Genomic DNA, 18,611 nt, shown 5'->3' on the forward strand with positions numbered 1-18,611 from the left:
TTAATATTGTAACTAATATTTTAAAGCATATATATATATATGTGTGTGTGTGTATATGTGTGTGTGTGTGTGTGTGTGTGTGTGTATATATATATATATAAAAGAATACATTAGGTGTCTTTTCCCAAGATGAGGAAACGTTAGCCTGATTTTTTAAAAGCCGTCTGCAATCAGCCACAATGATTTCATGAAGTTTTAGCAGCGCTTTCAGAAAAACAAGGCCGGGTTGGTTTACTCCTCTTGGGTCTTTACGATTCCCAAGGCCACCTCAGAGCAGTTCCCTCCCGGGGGCCTCTGTCGGAGCACCTACCTTCTCTGCTGCTCAGGCCACTCGCCACTTTACTCACGTCCCCAACAGTGCAGGGCCCCACCCAGCACGCCCTTCACAACGTCAGCACCCAGCACAGGGCTGTGGCCAGAGCGGCAGTGCTGGACTGAGGAAAACACGAAACCCCGTCGAACCTGAGCTCCTCCACCCTCTCCTTCCTCCTGACCTAGGCGTTCAGTAGCGAGACCTGTCAGAGCACAGTCCAGGCTCCGGTCACTGCTCTACACAGCACGTTCGCTCAGGCACGGGAAGCGCGGGCACCAGGAGATGAAGGCGGTGCCAGCAGCTCGGAGGCTCGTCATAATGGGAGGCGAGGAGACCTGGGTGCAGACAGCCTCGGGGAGGGAGTCAGCACAGCCCGATGTAAAGATCTCCCTCCAGCCGACCCAGATTACGGACAATAAACGAGGAAAGTGACGACGGCCGGTGAGGAGGGTGCCGCTGCAATGCCGCCCAGACATGCCAGAGGCAAAGCTTTGGAAAATCCCTTAGAGAAATCAGGTGTGCGCCCGAAACCCACCCATCCCACTGGTCACTCCCCCAGCACACACGCACATGTGTGCGCTCGCTCACTCACTCAGTTTACTGACACTTCCTAGCTCTGGTTTGGGGGTGATTTGGCCTGGGGCCAGAAGACCATGTTTTGAGATCTCTGTGCCACGTAACAGCTCTGACTCTGAGCAGGTCACACAACCACTCCCTGTCTCAGCTGCTTCACCCACGAAGTGAGGGCGTCTGTGAGGCGCCCCCCAGGCTCACACTTCTCCGTCAATAGGCTGCACCACATTCAAAGAACCACAGGTGTGCTGCACTGTCCACCCCACAGTGTGATTTTAACTTGGGCTCCAGAGCCCAGCTCCCCAAAAAGCCTGCCCTCCCCTGCAAGGTGCCACCTGCTGGCAGAGGCTGGCCTGCGGGCGCAGCAGCCTGTCTGAAGACAATGGTGACCCGAGTTGGCTGCCACATTCCGAAGGGGCAGAGAGGAGCCCAGGCGAAGAAAAAGCCAGACCCAAACCCTCCCACCGGGACCGAACAAGAAAAGCCCGGCAGCGCTGGGCCTGCAGCCCTGCTACCTGCGAGCTCGCCACCCTGCACTGCGCTCCCCACTGAGCGGAGCGTGGGGGCTTGGTTTGTCCTAACTGCAGAGAGTGAGGAAGGGAGGGTGACGTATCCCTTGGCAGTTCTCTGCCACTCTTCCCTTCCCAAAAGCACTGGCCTGTGTGCGAAGCAATGTCGGCACAGCCTGCCTCCGAGCTCCCTGCAGGCCGCCTGAGTGAGCAGGTCCGCTTCACCGAGGACAGTGCGAACGCAGGGGGCGCACACACAATACAACAGACAGATGGTGCAGTGCAGAGCTGTCCCCAAGCCTATGCAACTATTCACCAACGTCACCCCAATAAAGTCAATCAAATCCGAAAAAGAAAAACGTGGACCCAGAGGCTGGTACAGAGGGGAGAGGCAGAGTGACTTAAAGTCTGACTCGACTGTTACTTTGGCAACACACACCAAGGAGGAGGCGGGGGGGCGGGGGGAGTCGCAGCTCCCGGGCCTGTTTCCTGGCCGCTTTCTTTCTCCTGAACTCCAGGGCCCTTGGTTTCGCCTGTGACTTGTTTCCTGAGCCCATTTCTCCTACGCTCACTCCTTCCATCTCTGTGACTCCTAATAAACTTTGTCTTAAAAAACAAAAAAGGATGAAGGGTCTGTTCCTCTCCAAATGCGGTGAAAGCTCCCTGATGGCCAGCACAGAGGACCCAGCAGCCCGATGGCTCTCCAGCGCTCTAGTCCAGCTCAGAGCTGAAGACGTCATCGCGGCCACAGAGCACGGTCACACCTCCCGGCACCCCATGTGTCAGGCGGTGGGTGAGAACTGCGGGCAGTCTTGCAAGGTTGAGCGCGCCCGGGGAGAGAAACGTGCTTATAAACCAGAAGACAGGTTCTAGGCTCAGGGCCACCAGCATTCCGCGCCTCTGGGCTTTCCTCCTGCTCACGCACAACTCACTTCAGCGCCACCTCCTCTGTGCAGCCTCCCAGACTCTGACAGAAACACATCCCGGGTGTCTAAATGACATCGCAGGCGGAGCGGTGAGCCAGTTCGTGGCTGTGGCCCACAACCCTGATGCATGTGGGAGCTTTGCGTCCGCCTCCAGGCATGAGGGAGCCTTGTGCACTGCATGTCGCACGTGCAAGAACTGTCAGGACGACGACCTGCAACCATATCTGTGGCCCGTGGGGTTCTTTCAAAGCACCGTTTCCCCAAACACAATGTGGGGAAGTGCCTGTCGGCCGCAGGACTGCAGCCCGCTGCCGGCCTGGCCCCGCCCCGCCCCGCCCCGCCCCATGCGGCTGGCTCTGGCTTCCTGCCCCAGGGCTGGGTCCTTTCTGGCTAGCTTCTGGCTCACTAAATCCTTTCTGCCCTGGAAGCTGGCTCCTTCCTGCTTTGGCAGCACTGCACTTGCCCTGCCCTTTCCCGGGATTTGGAAGCTACAGCGTAACTGTACCCATGTGCCTCTCCCGGGAGCTTCTAAAGGGCGGGGTCACACCTGTCCACTCTGCATTCGGCGTCCAGCAGGGCGCCTGGCACACACTAAGCAGCAGGCTCCTGGGGCAGACGGGTGAACCCCTCTGCACTGGTGCTGAAGCACGTGCCCTCACCGTCCCATCACTCCCCTCGCCTAGGCAGGCGCTGATCTGAAATGTGCCTAGGGCTGACGATGTTTAGGCTCCATTCTGCAAGTCTGAGGAAAGTGCATGAATCCCCCCCATGCATCTGGTCGAAGGTGGTCTCCACGGCTCTTCGTCAGACCACAGGACAGACGTGCCAAGCCTCGTGGGAGCTGGCTCTGCCGCAGGCCCATCGCAGCGGACGCACTGGCGGATGGTCTGGTTTTGCCTTGTGCCCTGAGCTAGTCCCCGACAGGTCCAGGCTTTGGTCCTGATTTGCTCCACAACTGGCTGCCCTGCATTTCTTATCCGTTCCTCATGCAACAAAGCTACTTTCCAGTCTGACCAAATGCTCCTGCTACTGACTCCAGGGGACCGTTTCTATCCGTCATCATTACAATACGAGTCAGTAATTCTACTGGTGACAAGGCCTGTGACACTCATCAAAGCTGGAGGCTGTATAATTGCTATCTCTTTACTTACCTGCAGAAGCACTTTAAAACCACATTCAATTAAATTTTAGAAACATTTCTTAGTACATGAGAACCAAGAGAATCGTGATTCTCCCTGATTAACTTTCAAAAGTTGGAATGCAAACAGACGAATGAAAACTGGAGCTAGTAATCTGACTGATGTGGCCCTTGACCCAGGTCATCCATATTGGGACCCACAGAAACGGAGGCCACACCAGTGGCCCACCCACAGCACAAACCTAAACTAAGTGATTTATGGAAACACCCTGTCAAGGGAACCTAACATACAGCCATCAGTCCTCCAGGTCAGTGCCAGCCAGGCTCACCTGCCCCAGAAAACAGGACCGCTCCCCTTCTAAGCAAGTACATATCTCGGCAACAGCCCACGTCAGAAGCTGTTGCTTGTCACTGGTTTCCTGAACCCTCCAATGCTACTTGTCAGCCAGAGGGTGACAGGGTAACAGTGGGGGAGGAGACGCGAGGGGAAGAGCCCTTAGAGTGGGACAGCTGACATGCGCTGCGCTCCTTTGAGACTAGAGGTTCTCACTGAGATAAGGTGAGGAGAACTGTTTAAGGGCGAAAACCATGTGAGATAGTGCTGAGCACATAGTAAGTTTCTCTTTAGTTGTGTTGTGTATATACATAGATTTCTCCATAAGTTTCATTAATATTCAGCCAGGAAGATGAAAAAGCCAAAGAATGAGAGTCAGCGGAGGAAGCAACAGCAAAGGGACCTCACGAACGGCGTCCTGCTAAGGAAGGTGTTACCCAGCGGCACTTCTCCGGTCGTGGAAGTGGAGCAAGTTCTAAACTTACCGTTTCTTCAGAGGCTGCACATATTTTATTTATGTACAGGGGCCTTGAAACTGTTAGGATTTGGGATTTATACAGTTTCACACCAAGAGAATTTCCCCCCATAAACTGACATTCCCGGCTGATGGAAGTCAGCTCTTGGGCTCAAGCAAACTAAAGAAAAAGGAACTAGGCTGAGAGAAAGGAGGCCGGGTGCTGCCCCCGCAGAGGGAAGGGCTGTGCACAGGTGCCCCTAGGTGTCCCGCCCGAGCACCATGTGCCAGGGGCCCTGCACCCACCGCCCTCCTGGCCCCAGGGGGACTTCTGTGGAGCAGCAGCACCCACGGGTCCCTCACGATCGCCTGTCAACGTCACAAAACACACAGTCCCACAGGCAGCCCTTTCCCGACAAGCTGTGCTCAGCCTGGACGGGGTGCCTGGGGGGAGGCAGGCTTGCATTTCACTGTGTACCCCCCTTGTACCATGTGAATGTACTACCTATTCAAAAACGAGTACAAAAAGGGTTTAACTATTAAAATGTATAGATTACATTCACATTAGAGAAAAGGTATTCTAGAATTCAGAGAAGAAACAATAAATTTTGTCCAAAATCCATCACCCTCTCTGCAGCCCTCCGCGAGGCCACTCCTCACACGGGCCCTGAGCCTGGCCGGGGCAGGCCCGCAGCTCCACCGCCTCCGCCTCCTTCCAGACCAGACAAACCTCTTTCTACACCTCTCGGAAGATACTGAACAGAAAGAGATGGCGGTTTCAGGAAATGTCCGTGCCCTCTGCATCCCTGCTGAGACGAAAGCAGCAACCTATAAACTAAATGAACGCCCTGGACAGAACACTGGAAACCTGAACGGAAGCTGGAAGCTCCTGCATCCCACTTCCTTTTCCGCACTGGCAACAGGAGAGCAAATAGAAGATAAACAGAGAAGATGAGCAGATCTTATGCGAAGAGCCACCGCCAGCATCCTGTGCGCACACAGTGCTCCCCACTGGGAACAAACGCATGCACAGCACACGCTTCGCCCAAACAAGCCCACAGCATGCCCCCCACCCCTGGCGCAGCCTCCCCAAGCCTAGCTGGCTGCCAAGGCCAAGTGGCGCCTTCATCTCTGGAGTTAGCAGCTGCAGCGTGCACGCTGGGAGACAGTGACTGAGAAACAGCATCTGTGGGCTGTGAAAACCTTCAAAGGCCAGGAACCAATTTTTGCAGGTTAGGCTCAGGGAAGTCAGGGTTAGATGTATACTTTTTGAGGGTGTGTGTGTGTGTGGGGGGGGGGGAATAACATTTCTAAATCTTTAAGGAATCATCTTCCTTAATCTCATGTGAATTACTTGATTGATTAGAGCCAAAAATGACAAAATTATGAGGAATCCCACATGGGCAAGTTTCATAGACCTGCCCGTGGATGTAGACTGTTTGATGGACACAGTCTAAGCCCAAAGCTCTACCCCACAGGCAACTGCAGGCCAGCGGCTGTAAGCAGCGGACCGTGAATGACGGGCTGCCTCGCGAGGTCCCCCCGCTGGTCTCTCCTGGAAGCACAAGCCACGTCTGCGCAAGCAGGCGGCCCGTTTCCCTTCATCCAAGAGAGAGCAGCTTGGGTATCAGTCCCACCAGCGCAAGAGACACACCCGGGGGCTGGGGGGGTACAAGCAGGTTCACAGTTGCTACCACACAATAACTAGACAGTAACAATAATTAGTAAGTAAGTAATAGTGTTAAGAATAAACGGATGTAAAATGCTTTCTCCTCCTCACACAGAATAATGATTAAATGTGGCTGGAACTTTTCACACACAAGGCACACTTTAAACAAAAAATTAAGGATAGTGGGTAGTGACAGCCTTCTGCTAAGCAATTCATTGTTTGAAATTCGCCTCCACCTACAACTCAAGGTTCCTTGCTGGGTAGAAAGGCATGCGACGAAGACCCCAGCCTCCTAGAGCTGGGCACAAGGCATGCCTGGGCTGCAGAAAACACGTATTAGAAGTTATACGTTTTTCATGCCAACAAATCACTGATGATTAACAAGGAGAATTAAAGTCTGGCTGGAACCAAAGCACAAGCTCTGTGCCTCTCTGACGCGGACTCAAAGCCACAAGCACACACAGCGCCTGGCAGGCTCCTACCGCTGGGCGTGGCGTGCTCGGGTCTCCCGCGCTCCTGGACTGCCGCAGGCTTCGGCGAAAGTGGAGCGAGTCCTCGGGACTTGGTGGGTCTCATGTAGCCTTTCAGGGGCTCTGCCGCTCTTTTCTCCTCCTTCTTCCCTTCGCCCAGAGCCTTCGGTTCAGGTTTCTCTGTCATTTTCTCAGGTGCCTCCGAGGCCTTTTCTTCAGGTTCTGGGAGCGGAAGCCCCTGGCAGGCAGTCACTGCCAACTTCTCTACCGCACTCGAGGGGGCAGCGCCAAGCTGGCCATTGAAGAAATCCGACTGGAGTGCTGGTGCTGGCAAGGGAGCATCCGCTGATTCTGTGATTTTAGGAGCCAGGCTACTTCCTTCCCGTTTATCCTGTTCACTTTTTGGAGTTGAAAGAGTCATCTCCATCTCCTTATTCAAACCAGTGGGGCCCCTGGACGCTCCGCCCTCAGCATGCTGGTCCTCACAGCAAAGGGGCTTTTGTGGTCCGTCTCCCGGGAAGTCGGCAGTATGACTGGAAGCAGAACCCGCCCCAGCCTCTCCCTCTCTGTTCACTGGAGATGCTGGAACAGGACTCCCACCGGCTCGCACCCCGGGGCCTCCACGCTCAGGTCGTGGGCTCTGGTCTGCTGTGGGCACTGCAGGACGGGGGCCCTTGGCTGGTTCTGTGATTTCCTCTGCTGGACGCTTAGATGCCCCCCTGGGCCCTGACTCAGATTCTCCCCCCACATGCCCTCCGTCTACCCCTGCTTCGTTCTCCATGGGCTCAGCAAGCTGCTCTTTATGCTCAGGACAGCAGTCCCTAGGGCGCTGCCCTGTTTCTGTGGCTGCTGGGAGGGTCAGGGCACCTCCTCCTGGGCTTGCACAGGGCCTGGCAGCAGAGGCGGCCGTGGCTCTTTCCTGCTCTGGGACGCCATCTTTGCTGCAATGACCCACCACTGACCATTCGGAGATCTGGGCCAGAGCTGTCCCTTGCCTACTCTCTGCCAAGTTGCCTGTAAAGGCTTCACCTCCCTTTACTAGTTGAGGATGAGGAGTGGGCAGTTTTTCACAGGCTGCTGAATGCAGAGCCTCTGGAGGGGCTGGCGTACTCGTGGCCTCAGATGGTGTTCGGGGGCGGGTAAATGTAATGTTTTTGTTTTCATCCACATAGCCCACGCCTTCAATTCTGCGGTCTCCTGTGGCTTCCATGGGAACATGTCTTTCTGTTGCATCTGTCTTAGTCTCCAAAGTGTGCTTCTCAGAAAAGCTATTTTTCACCTTCTTGCTTCTCCCGTCATTACTCCTTTTGCTGGGGCTGTCCCTCACTGCAGTGGGCCCCTGGGCTGCACCTGTCTCACGCTCTGCAGGCGGGACTGAAGGGACAAGCCCCGCCCCCTGTCTTTGGTCTTGGCCGCTCGCAGCTGTCACCTGGGCAGCTGCTTCAATAACCGCAGCACCCTGGGCTGTACTTGTTTTGTTCCCACCCAGAGCCCCGAGCTCAGAATTAACCTCAATATTTCTAGCCTTTCCGTCAACCACCTCCACTGTGGGTGTATCTGATGTCGGTGAGAACAAGGGCTCGTGACTGACGGGGAAAGGGAGTCCTAAGCCTTTGTTCTGATGGGGAGTGCCAGCACCTCCATCCTTCCCTATGGAAGGTGGGCTGGGGACTTCTTCCTTGCTCTCCACCCTAGCGAGCTGTGCAGAGTAATTATTTTTAAACTTTTTGTTTTTGCCTTCACTGCTTCTTTTTTTAGGCCTTTCAGAAACCCTGGGAGCTGCCTCGCAATCCATCCACGGACACTTTCCTTCTCTGCTCTGGTTACTGGCACCCAGATCTATGGCCACAGCTCTTCTGTCTGCTGTGGTGCTGGGAGTCTGAGTCATGCCTGACCTAGTTTCCAAAGGAGTCAACATCTGCAAGGTGCTGGCCACACTGGGGCCAGTCTCCTCAGGCGCCCCCTCGAGCCCTGCCTCAGGGAGAGCAGCCCGGACCCCCGGCTGCTGGGAAGAATCCAGCCCTGGCTCCTCCCTCCCCTCCCCAGCCAGCGCTCCTTCTGCTTCAGGGGCTGGCGCACTTGGCCCCCAGGCAGCTCTGCCCTCTCCCTGGCTGTCGGGAAGGACTGGCAGCTCAGCCCTTGCTTTTGCCTTCCCAGAACTCGCTCTCACTTTCCCAGAACTCCCCCTGCCCTTCCTGCTCTTGCCCTCACCGGCTGTTCTCTTAGGTGGTTCATTCCCCGGCCCAGGAACCTGAATCTTGCCCTGCGGCAGCTGCTCCGAAGCTAAGATGCTCATCTCTCGTCCTTGCGTGGGGAACACTTCCTTGTGAGGTGCCTTAGCATCCTCAGCTGCTGCAGAGAACTCTGCCGGCCTGTCAGTCTGCAGCGCGGGCACTGTCCTCCCATCGCTCCCTTCTTTCAGGCTGCTTTCTAGTGGATTATTTGCTGTCAGAGTGCGTGTCGGATTAGGCAGCTCTTTTGCTGCTGTGGGTTTTACAACTGGCCCCGGAGCCTCTTGGTCTGAGACAGGAAAGCAACCCTCCTGGGCTCTGACCTCCCAGGGAGCTTCTATTTTGTGTGCAGAGACTTCCGGCAGGGACCCCTCTGGTCTGAGAGGGGTCGCCAGGTGGGGAGCAGTCTGCGGTTTGCACCCACCCTGCTGCAGAGATTCCCTGTCTTGGCTCTGTGGTTCTGACTTGTTACCTTTGACCTCTGCCTCTCTGCTCAGCTTGGGCTGAGAATTCACTGCGGCTTTAGGGGGTTCTTCCCAAGGACAGGAAGGAACCCTGGGGCTTTCCGAGACCAAGCTCTCGGCGGCCGGTTTGGCTGTCCCAGCGTCAACTCCACCATCCTCTTCCGGGCTTTCCCTGGAGGCCGGTGCATGCTGTCCGCCCACAGTGGCAGGCTGGCTGGGGCGGACGCCTGGTTTCTGTGGGTCAGCTGCCACGGGACGGCCGTCAGCCTCCCGTGCACTGTCGTCACCCCAGGGCCCCCCGCCCCGGGGTGGGGAGCACCGCTTTTGCTTTGGTCTCTTCTTTTTCTTCTTCATCATCGCTGTGCTCTCTGCCTCCCAGGCCTGCCTGCCAGGCTCCCTCTGTGTCTCAGGGAAGGCAGCAGGAGTGGTTTTCCTTTGGCTCCCCGGCTCACCACAGGGAACTGAGCCCGAGACCCAGCCTGGCTCCAGCACGGAGCAGGGGCCCAGCCCGGGATCGAGAGTCTTCGGTGAAGAGCCTCCCAGCAGCTCAGGAGGGACCCTGGCGGGCCGGGGCCGGGCGGCCCTGCGGTCCCTGGGTCTGCACACTTGTTTGGCTGGTGTGGGAAGGGTACCTGCAATACACGAAGATGGCCAAGATTCCAAACAGAAAACTCCTTGTTATTGTTTCTTAAAAAGTCCACTTATTGGCTCATTTAAGTAGTCTATTTTCGCCAACCCACATCATAATTCATATAGGAAAAGTTATTTTCCTGAAATATTTCTCACCCTTAACTGGGATTAGCAAATATTTAACAAAGATCATCATCTTAAATGTTTTTTTCAAACATATTTACAAAGTATTTAAAACTGGAGAAAAGAAATTCAGAGATTTATGACTCTCATCTGATACTGGTATATATTTGTCATTATTTGTGTTAGGCACGTAATTCCCAATTCTGCAATAAAATGGTAAACTCCTGTTTCTTTTTGGTGGCATTTGAATTTATAATTCTAAGAGTCTGTCACCAATAGTATACTAATCAGTTATCAAACTAACCAGATAAATTCTGGGAAACAGACCAGACTTATACTACTAAAAAAAGAAGAAGAAAAGGAAAAGGAAAAGATACTGAATTCGTATTTGGGCCAGAGAAATAATCTCATCGTTCCAGAACCAGAACCTCCTACTTTAAAAGACAAATGTGTTAGATTTCAATTTCTGTTCCTAAATGCCCTTCCCCAAAGTCAGAGAACGACACGTAACGCCAAGCAGGACGATGAACAGAACGACTGGGAGAGAGGCCTGGGAAGTGCTCCAGGAGTCACCGCTCCGGCCGCCGCCTCCACGCCAAGGCTGCAAGGATCCGAGGCCTAGAAAGGCCCATGAAGAGCGGGCCTAGGACAGCTCTGTCAGGTCTGACCCATGAAATGCCTCCAGAATAGTCAAACACCTACCCACCCAATTCCTCCAAACCTTACCCTTTATTTAATACCTCAGACCAATAATTGCTTCTCTTCGTACCCTACAGCATTTATAACATTTAACTTGGAAATTAATCAGTAGCTACTAGTATTTGGTGCCATCTCTTAAACTAATTCAATTACATAGATCTTTGGTTTCGGTGTTCATGCCTGGGGACTTCTCTTTCCATCCAGGCTGTAATAAAACGATGGAAGGGCAAGGGCCCTGACTTAGCTACCTCTATGCTTCAGCATGGTGTATTTTGTGGATATTAAGAACTTGATAAATCTTTATTGATATGCGAGTCACTAAAAGGACATCTTTAAAAAAACCTAAACTTGCCCTAGCTGGTTTGGCTCACTGGATAGAGCGTCGGCCTGGGGACTAAAGGGTCCCAGGTTCGATTCCGGTCAAGGGCATGTACCTTGGTTGCGGGCACATCCCCAGTAGGGGGTGTGCAGGAGGCGGCTGACCGATGTTTCTCTCTCATCGATGTTTCTGACTCTCTATCCCTCTCCCTTCCTCTCTGTAAAAAAATCAATAAAATATATTAAAAAACAAACAAACAAAAACCCTAAACTTAATTGTGGTACTTCTTGGTGCTGGCTCTTCAGTATGCAAAGCACAGGACTGTAACGGGAATAAATCATAGTTCCTGCCCTCGAGGTCACATTCTGACCATCACGGGAAAGCAAGCAGAGGCTCACGATGAAAACTATGCACGTCTCTGGCTCACAACAGAAAGTAACGGCCTTGAGGTCGGGAAGCCTCCGGGAGCAGGGCCTCTCACAGGTAAGGGCGTAAGAATTATCTGCAAACTCGGAGGCTGAGGTGGAGTCGAGATCGTGCGTTTCTGACGAGCTCCCGGGCGGTGCCTCTGTGCCGGGCTGTAGCACTGTCACCAGGGGTTCATGGAACGTGAACCAACATACTCCTCTCACAGCAGGGCACGCTGAGGGCCGTTCAGTAACCTGCCTGCGACCACACGGGACAGAATGGGGAACAGCTGACCTGCATTAGGTGTCCTGGGTTGGCGTGGTGACCACTGAAAAGTAGATAACAAGCTGACTCTTTGCCCAAACAAGTCAAAATCTAAGAGAACTGACCTCATCAACGGTCTGCTGATCACCACCTGCGACCAGGGGCAAGGCCACAGCCGCACCCACCACTCCCAGGCAGTGGTTCCCGACCCACCTGAGGGCGCTGCAGGCGGCTCCGGAGGCTGACGGCTGAGCGGCTGTCTTTGCTCTAGTTTCTCTGGCACAGATGCCTCGTCTGGTGGCAAAGCGGACGTTTGGCCAACGGCTGTGACTGGCTCTAAAGGTGACAGTAAAACCATACAGGTTTCCAAGAAGCACGACTCAGCTATTTCTCCACCTTCCAGAGCTGGGGACGGAGGAGCGTTTGAGGACTGAGGGGCTGCAGTGAGGGCAGCAGGGAGGGGGTAGGAGGGAGATGGAATTGGAGGGGCTTGTTTGTTTTGTTTTTAAAATGGGACAATAACAAATGCTTGCATGCTGGTGGGTAGGGCCCCTTGGAGGGAAAGCACTGCTGAGAGGAAGAAGAAAGAGCCCCTGGCGGGGTGCTCGCTTGCCCGGAGCGCTGTCCTGGGCACCAGAGGCTGGGGGCTCATCTCTGGTTGATCATCTCGATAAACCCCAGTCGGGCACACCGGGGAGGCAAACAACCAATTGATGTTCCTCTCACATCAATGTTTCTCTCATCTTTCTCTCTCCCCTCCTTCCTCTCTCACTAAAGACATCAATGGAAACATACCCTTGGGTGAGGATTAAAAGAGAAAGAGAGAGAGAGAATGAGAATACCAGAGCAATGCACAAGAAGAGCAAGAAGAGATGGGATCTGGTACAAAACAGAGGTGGCCTTAAGCAGAAGCAGGGGTGCTTACTCCCAGGAACCGGAGGGGCGGAGTCTCTGGACACAGACACAAGCAGTCAGGCAGGCGGATGAGTGAGGCTGTGATGCCCCGACTGCTCACGGGCCTATAAGGGAACACGCTCGGCGGGGGGCGGGGGGGGGATGAAGGTGTTGGAGGAGGTGAGGTGAGAAGGACTGTCTGGGAGAGCAGGGATATGTAGGGATCTGCAAAGCACTATTTTCCCTGGCCCCAATGGAGACTGCCCCCTGGAGGACAGAAGTACTGAGAGCACATGAGAGCCCGCACCTGGGGAAGCCACGGCAGCAGGCACAGCTGAAGGCCCCTCGTTCCGGAGAGATGCAAACTGCGGGCCCTCGCTTGGCTTTCCTGGTGTCCGTACAGTTCCCATGTCCTTCGCCGGAACTGGGGCCACCTCTGTTTCTGAAGGTGGTACAACATCCTTAGCCAGGGATGGCTCTGGTTCTGGAAGCAGAGGCACATCCTTGCCCGGGGTCACCTCTGTTTCTGGGGGCGGAGCCACGCCCTTGACCGGGACCACCTCTGTTTCTGGGGGTGGAGCCATGCCCTTGACCGGGACCACCTCTGTTTCTGGGGGCGGAGCCATGCCCTTGACCGAGGCCACCTCTATTTCTGGGGGCGGAGCCATGCCCTTGACCGGGGCCACCTCTGTTTCTGGGGGCGGAGCCATGCCCTTGACCGGGGCCACCTCTGTTTCTGGGGGCGGAGCCATCCCGAGGCCCTCTGTTTCTGGGGGCGGAGCCATGTCCTTGCCCGGGGCCACCTCTGTTTCTGGGGGCGGAGCCATGCCCTTGACCGGGGCCACCTCTGTTCCCGAGGACAAGGCCAACTCCTTGGCTGTGGGTGATGCAGTGTCCTTAGCCAATGCCATCTCCCTTTCTGTGAGTGACACCACGCCTGCAGCTGGAGCCGCGTCCATTTCCATGGGTGGTGCCCTCTCTGTGTCTCTGAGGAGCACTGCACCCTTGGCTGGGGTTTCCTTTGCTTCTATAGGCAGTACCACGTCCCTGACTGCAGCCACGTCTGACTCAATGGGTGAGTCCATGTTCTTGGCAAATGACACATCTTCTTTGGTAGGTGATGCCACGTTTGTGGCCAGTGCCACCTCTGTTTCTGTGGCTGGCACCATGTCCTGAGCCAGGGCCGTCTCTGCTTCTCTAGATGGTGCCATGTCAGCAGCCTTCAGTTCCAGCATCGTTCCCGATGCTCTGGTCGATGCCCTCTCTTCTGATGCCGTTTCTCTCTCCCCGGCTGGCTCTAAGGGAAATACGTTGGACACTTAGGAGCCATCATAGTCTGCTCAGAGTTCTGCATTCAAAACTCACTCTCTCAGAGCACAGGAATATCTGGCTTTTGTGACCCTAACCCCCAAACATAACTAAGAAGCTGGCCAGTTAATGCCTTTGTGCCTTCTCCGACAGTCCCAAAACGCAAAAGAAGAGGCTACTGGGAGAACAAATAATGGAGGAGAAAAGGCAAAGAAGAAAAACCCCCGATGTTTAAAAAAACATACAGGTTTATAATTACTGTCAGAAAGGAAATGTGGGCCCTAGAAAATGAAATCTGCACCAAATTAAAAAGGGATTTTCTTTGCCCATTAACCCCAAGTCTTATATCTCAACTACACCTACATTTCTCTAGCTGTGAAATCAGTAATATAAGTTTAAAAATATTTGTGACAAACCTGACATTTTTGTCTACACTGTTATATGCTGCTAAAAAATACTGCAGCCACACACCGACAACGAGGGGTTCTAACCCTTTACCTGCTGTGGGTTGCAGAGGTGGTGTGGCCTCTGGGGAAATGAAGGCCCCCGCCTGGGGGCCGTGCGGGGCTTCCACAGGCCAGTCCTGAGGTACAACTGCTTCAGGAGTCAATGTGTCGCAAGGAAGGTGACCTAATGGTGAAACACAAACAAACATGTCAACACAGGGGAGAAGCAAGCTTTCTATGCTGCCGTGAGCGTGCAGACCTAAGGGAACACGCCAGTGAGAACCAAGCACAGTTCTGGGTAAACGCTGCCGGCATTCGCTAGCTTTCTGGCTAATGAGCAGGCTGTGCAGTGTCACCACCCCCCTGAGTGCTGTGAGTCAACCTCCCGGCGTGTGTTTCAAAGATTCAACATCACAACGGATACAACATAATGTATAATAAAGCATCGATGGTCTTAATTTTCTCACCCATAAAAAGAGATTCACACCTCCTTTTTCAAAGTTAGAAACAATTTTGTGGAAATGCTTTGTAAATTATTAAGAACTAGATAATGTCAAAAGATTATTATTATGCTGTCCACTGCCAGACTTAATAGTGCATTTAAGCCCTAACCGGTTTGGCTCAGTGGATAGAGCGTTGGCCTGCGGACTGAAGGGTCCCAGGTTCGATTCCGGTCAAGGGCGTGTACCTTGGTTGCGGGCACATCCCCAGTAGGGAATGACCAGGAGGCAGCTGATCGATGTTTCTCTCTCATTGATGTTTCTCTCTATCCCTCTGCCTTCCTCTCTATAAACAAGCATTAAAATATATTTCTTTTACAGAGAGAGAGAGAATCATTCATCGGTTGCCTCCTGTACACCCCCAACATGGAATTGAGCACAAAACCTGGGCATTTACCCTGACTGGGAATTGAACCAGTGATTTAATAACCCCTTGCTATCAACATTATTACAGTTTAGCTAGAGAGGCAAGACCTTTGACACAGATCAAATAATACAGAAGATACAGTATGAACGAGGTGCTGTCAGAGTTTAAAATCAACCACGAGGACCAGAATAGCCACAGAAGGCTTCCGAGGGGAAGCAAGAGCAAGAAGAGGAGAGCGGAGTCAATGTCAAGGACGGAGAACAATGAGCAAAAAGCAGTACGGAGAGGCCACCAGGACAAGATGTGTCTGGGACTATGAGGTCAGTCTGATTCAAGGCTGCACACCTTGCGTACCAGCCAGGGAAAGACGGTCAGAGCAAACAGGGGATCTGGAAAGCCAGAGAGAGTTGGGCCTGCGCAGGGAAAACAAACAAGGCACCCTGAGTCTTACTCATGAAAACGAGATGACAAACAGAACAGGACACAGAGGGGCCAATCGTCCAGGTCTAATCAGGATGGATTTTAAAAGGCACCAGGAATTCAGTCAGGAGATGACTGAGGTGGCTGGGTGTGGTGACAGGGGTTACATTGGGGGAAAAGCGAGGGTGCACAAAAGGAGAGAAGAAAGATGCTGTGAGGAAAGAAGTCAATGCATCTAAATGACTCACTAACTAGCGAACTAGGGAAACCAGGAGTCAAAGGCAAAATCCAGCTATCAGGAGACTAGATGGGTAACATCAAGGTCAACTCACTGAACATCCTTCTCCCAAGAGTCCAAAGAAAAACCTAATGAAACATATTGTTAGCCAGGATCTTTTTTTTCTTTTTTAAAATATATTTTATTGATTTTTTACAGAGAGGAAGGGAGAGGGATAGAGAGTTAGAAACATCGATGAGAGAGAAACATCGATCAGCTACCTCCTGCACACCCCCCACTGGGGATGTGCCCGCAACCCAACGGGAATTGAACCCGGGACACTCCAGTCCGCAGGCCGATGCTCTACCCACTGAGCCACACCGGCCAGGGCCATAAGCCAGGATCTTTACAAAGACAGAATCACAAGCACTGTCTGAAGTGGGACTTACTGATGCTGGGCAGTGAAGGGAACCAGAATATGTCACCCCAAAATATGTCTTTTTGACTGAAAAATTAGTTTGAGTTGAAGGCAATTAAGCAGCAGCAAACCTAGAAAGCGGCCCCCCTCCCCCATTTCTGCCTGAGATTTTACTGAGATTAAACTCTTCCCAGCCCAGAGGGGGCCCAGAGCAAGCTGCAGGCAAACCATGAGTTCCCCCCGCACCCTGCCCCAGGCTGCCACCTTCAGTCTAAAATGGCTTCCTTTGTCCTGTCCTTTCTCTACAAACTTAATGCTCTTACTGAAGATGCTACAGAAACAGAAATTCTAAGAAACCACCTTGCGTTGCTTTTCTCCTGCATGATGAATGCTACATGCATTAACAAACTATTCTGCTCTTGTTCATCTGTCTTCTTGTGAAACGGTCCCGCTGAAACCCAAGGTGAGGAGAAGTAAAGTTCTGTGTAAAAGTTATGCAGCACCATAAATGAGGATACTCCCAATTCATAACTAAGATCTGTTTCCTGTTTTTTATGTAATGAACAATACGCAAAATGCTTTTACATAATTTTATTTGATCTTAGCTCATCTTTAACGTAGGAACTACTGTTGGCCCCTTATTAGATAAAAGAAACTAAAGTTACAGATAAACAAAACTTGCCCAAGGCCATTGAATGAGGCACTAAAATGTGGAGGCAGAATCTGGCTGTAGACATCACCGAGGTGAGTAGCCCAGGAAGCCCAACTGAATTCTCTCCCGATTAGTCTAGAACAGCCGTGGGCAAACTACGGCCCGCGGGCTGAATCTGGCCGTTTGAAATGAATAAAACTATTGAAATAAAAGACCGCACCCTTTTATGTAATGATGTTTACTTTGAATGTATATTAGTTCACACAAACACTCCATCCATGCTTTTGTCCAGTTTAAGAACCCACTGTGGCCCTCGAGTCAGAAAGTTTGCCCACCCCTGGGCTAGAAAGTGCCTGTCCCAGCCCTAAGCAGGGCGGTGCCAGGTGAACTTCAAAGGTGATGGGTCAAGACCACGGTAACGTCTGAAGGGAGCAGCCAGCGCAGCGGGAGGACGTACCGTGACTGTCTCTGTCTCTCAGAGGGTCACTCTGCCGCGTCAGTGCCGAAGCGCCGTGAGCTCCGCTGGGAAAGAAGAGCAGGTCGTCCAGGCCGTCACTGCGGTGCATCTTGTAGGGATCTGGAGGGAAAGGGATGGAAAACTCAACCCCAGTGAACACTGCTACACAGACAGCATTCCCTCCTACCCCACAGTGAATGCTGATTAGTTACACGTGTGTTGTCAACAGTAAGTTCAATAAATTGAGATAATGTAAGAAATCAATAAATATTCACTAATTTGAACCACACATGCACACACGCACGCACGCGCACACATGCACACATACACGCTCACATACACGCACACACATACACACACACACAGGCTGTAGCACTATGCCTGGCGCAAAATAGGCATCAACAAATGGTCTTATGAGATGGTGACTGATGGACGGAGACCTGACTTGGTGGTGAACACACAACAGTGTACCGCTGTGTGTGGACTGTGCACTGGAGACCTGTATAATTTTGTTAACCAGACTCACCCCAATACATTCAATGAAAAGGAAAAAACTGTGCTTTTATTACTGTAATACTTCCTTTTAGAAGAATTAAACTTCAATGAATATGAATTTCAGTTACTTTATTCAAAACAGGTTTTGCAGGGGAGAGAGCCAGGGGGCATGTGCCTGAGACGGAGAGAGGCCCGAGAGGAGGGTCACGTCCATGTCCAGGGCTTCGGCTGCGCTTTGCTTTACCTCCCGAGCTGTGCTGAGGCTAAATGTCTGAGCTGAGGGGTGGTGGCGGCTTTCTCAGGCTTATGCCCAGTTTGCACTCAGCAGCCACAGGCAAGCCTGCACTTACCCGTCTGGATAGGATTCACCACTTGCTCGGGTTCAAAGTAAAAGTTTGTGTTTTCTGGCCAGTTTTGGCTGTTCTGATACCCCTGGAAGGCCATTTTCTCTTCCAGAAATGCAGTTGGAGACCCTGCAAATAGAAACATGGAAAGTTACAACGTACCAGTTTCCCCACTGGAGCTGAGTTTCTGTAGGAAACCTAGTACAGTATAAAACAATCATCCCTGCTAGTGCCTTTGACAAAAACTTTTTAGAAAGTGTATAAACCCTGGCTGGTGTGGCTCAGTAGGCAGAGCATCGGCCTGTGGACTGAAAGGTTCCGGGTTTGGTTCCGGTCAAGGGCATGTACCATATTAGGGTGTCTTTTTCCCTAAACAGGCAAAAACAGGCTACCAACCTTTCTGATTTGAAATCAGTGGTATCTGACACCCCTACAATGGCAGGGAGACTTTTTTGTTTAAGAGTGCCGAGTTCTAGCCGAAACCGTTTGGCTCGGTGGATGGAGCGTTGGCCTGCGGACTCAAGGGTCCCGGGTTCGATTCCGGTCAAGGGCATGTGCTCTTCAGAAAT

The 18,611-nt window shown here is 52.6% G+C and overlaps 1 protein-coding gene across 1 annotated transcript in view; it reads right to left on the reverse strand.

Annotated features, from left to right (window-relative positions):
• The window catches only part of MAP4 (microtubule associated protein 4), a 69,529-nt gene that overhangs the window by 22,088 nt on the left and 28,830 nt on the right, over positions 1–18,611 (reverse strand). Inside the window, exons 4-9 of the mRNA XM_015568324.1 lie at positions 18,049–18,171; positions 17,204–17,323; positions 14,225–14,356; positions 12,726–13,715; positions 11,738–11,860; positions 6,399–9,713 (exon numbers count right to left, since the gene is read on the reverse strand). Coding sequence (XP_015423810.1) covers positions 6,399–9,713; positions 11,738–11,860; positions 12,726–13,715; positions 14,225–14,356; positions 17,204–17,323; positions 18,049–18,171 — 4,803 coding nt within the window. The remainder of the gene's footprint in view (positions 1–6,398; positions 9,714–11,737; positions 11,861–12,725; positions 13,716–14,224; positions 14,357–17,203; positions 17,324–18,048; positions 18,172–18,611) is intronic.

The sequence above is a fragment of the Myotis davidii genome, unplaced genomic scaffold (assembly GCF_000327345.1).
Source record: "Myotis davidii unplaced genomic scaffold, ASM32734v1 scaffold663, whole genome shotgun sequence".
Lineage (NCBI taxonomy): Eukaryota > Metazoa > Chordata > Mammalia > Chiroptera > Vespertilionidae > Myotis > Myotis davidii.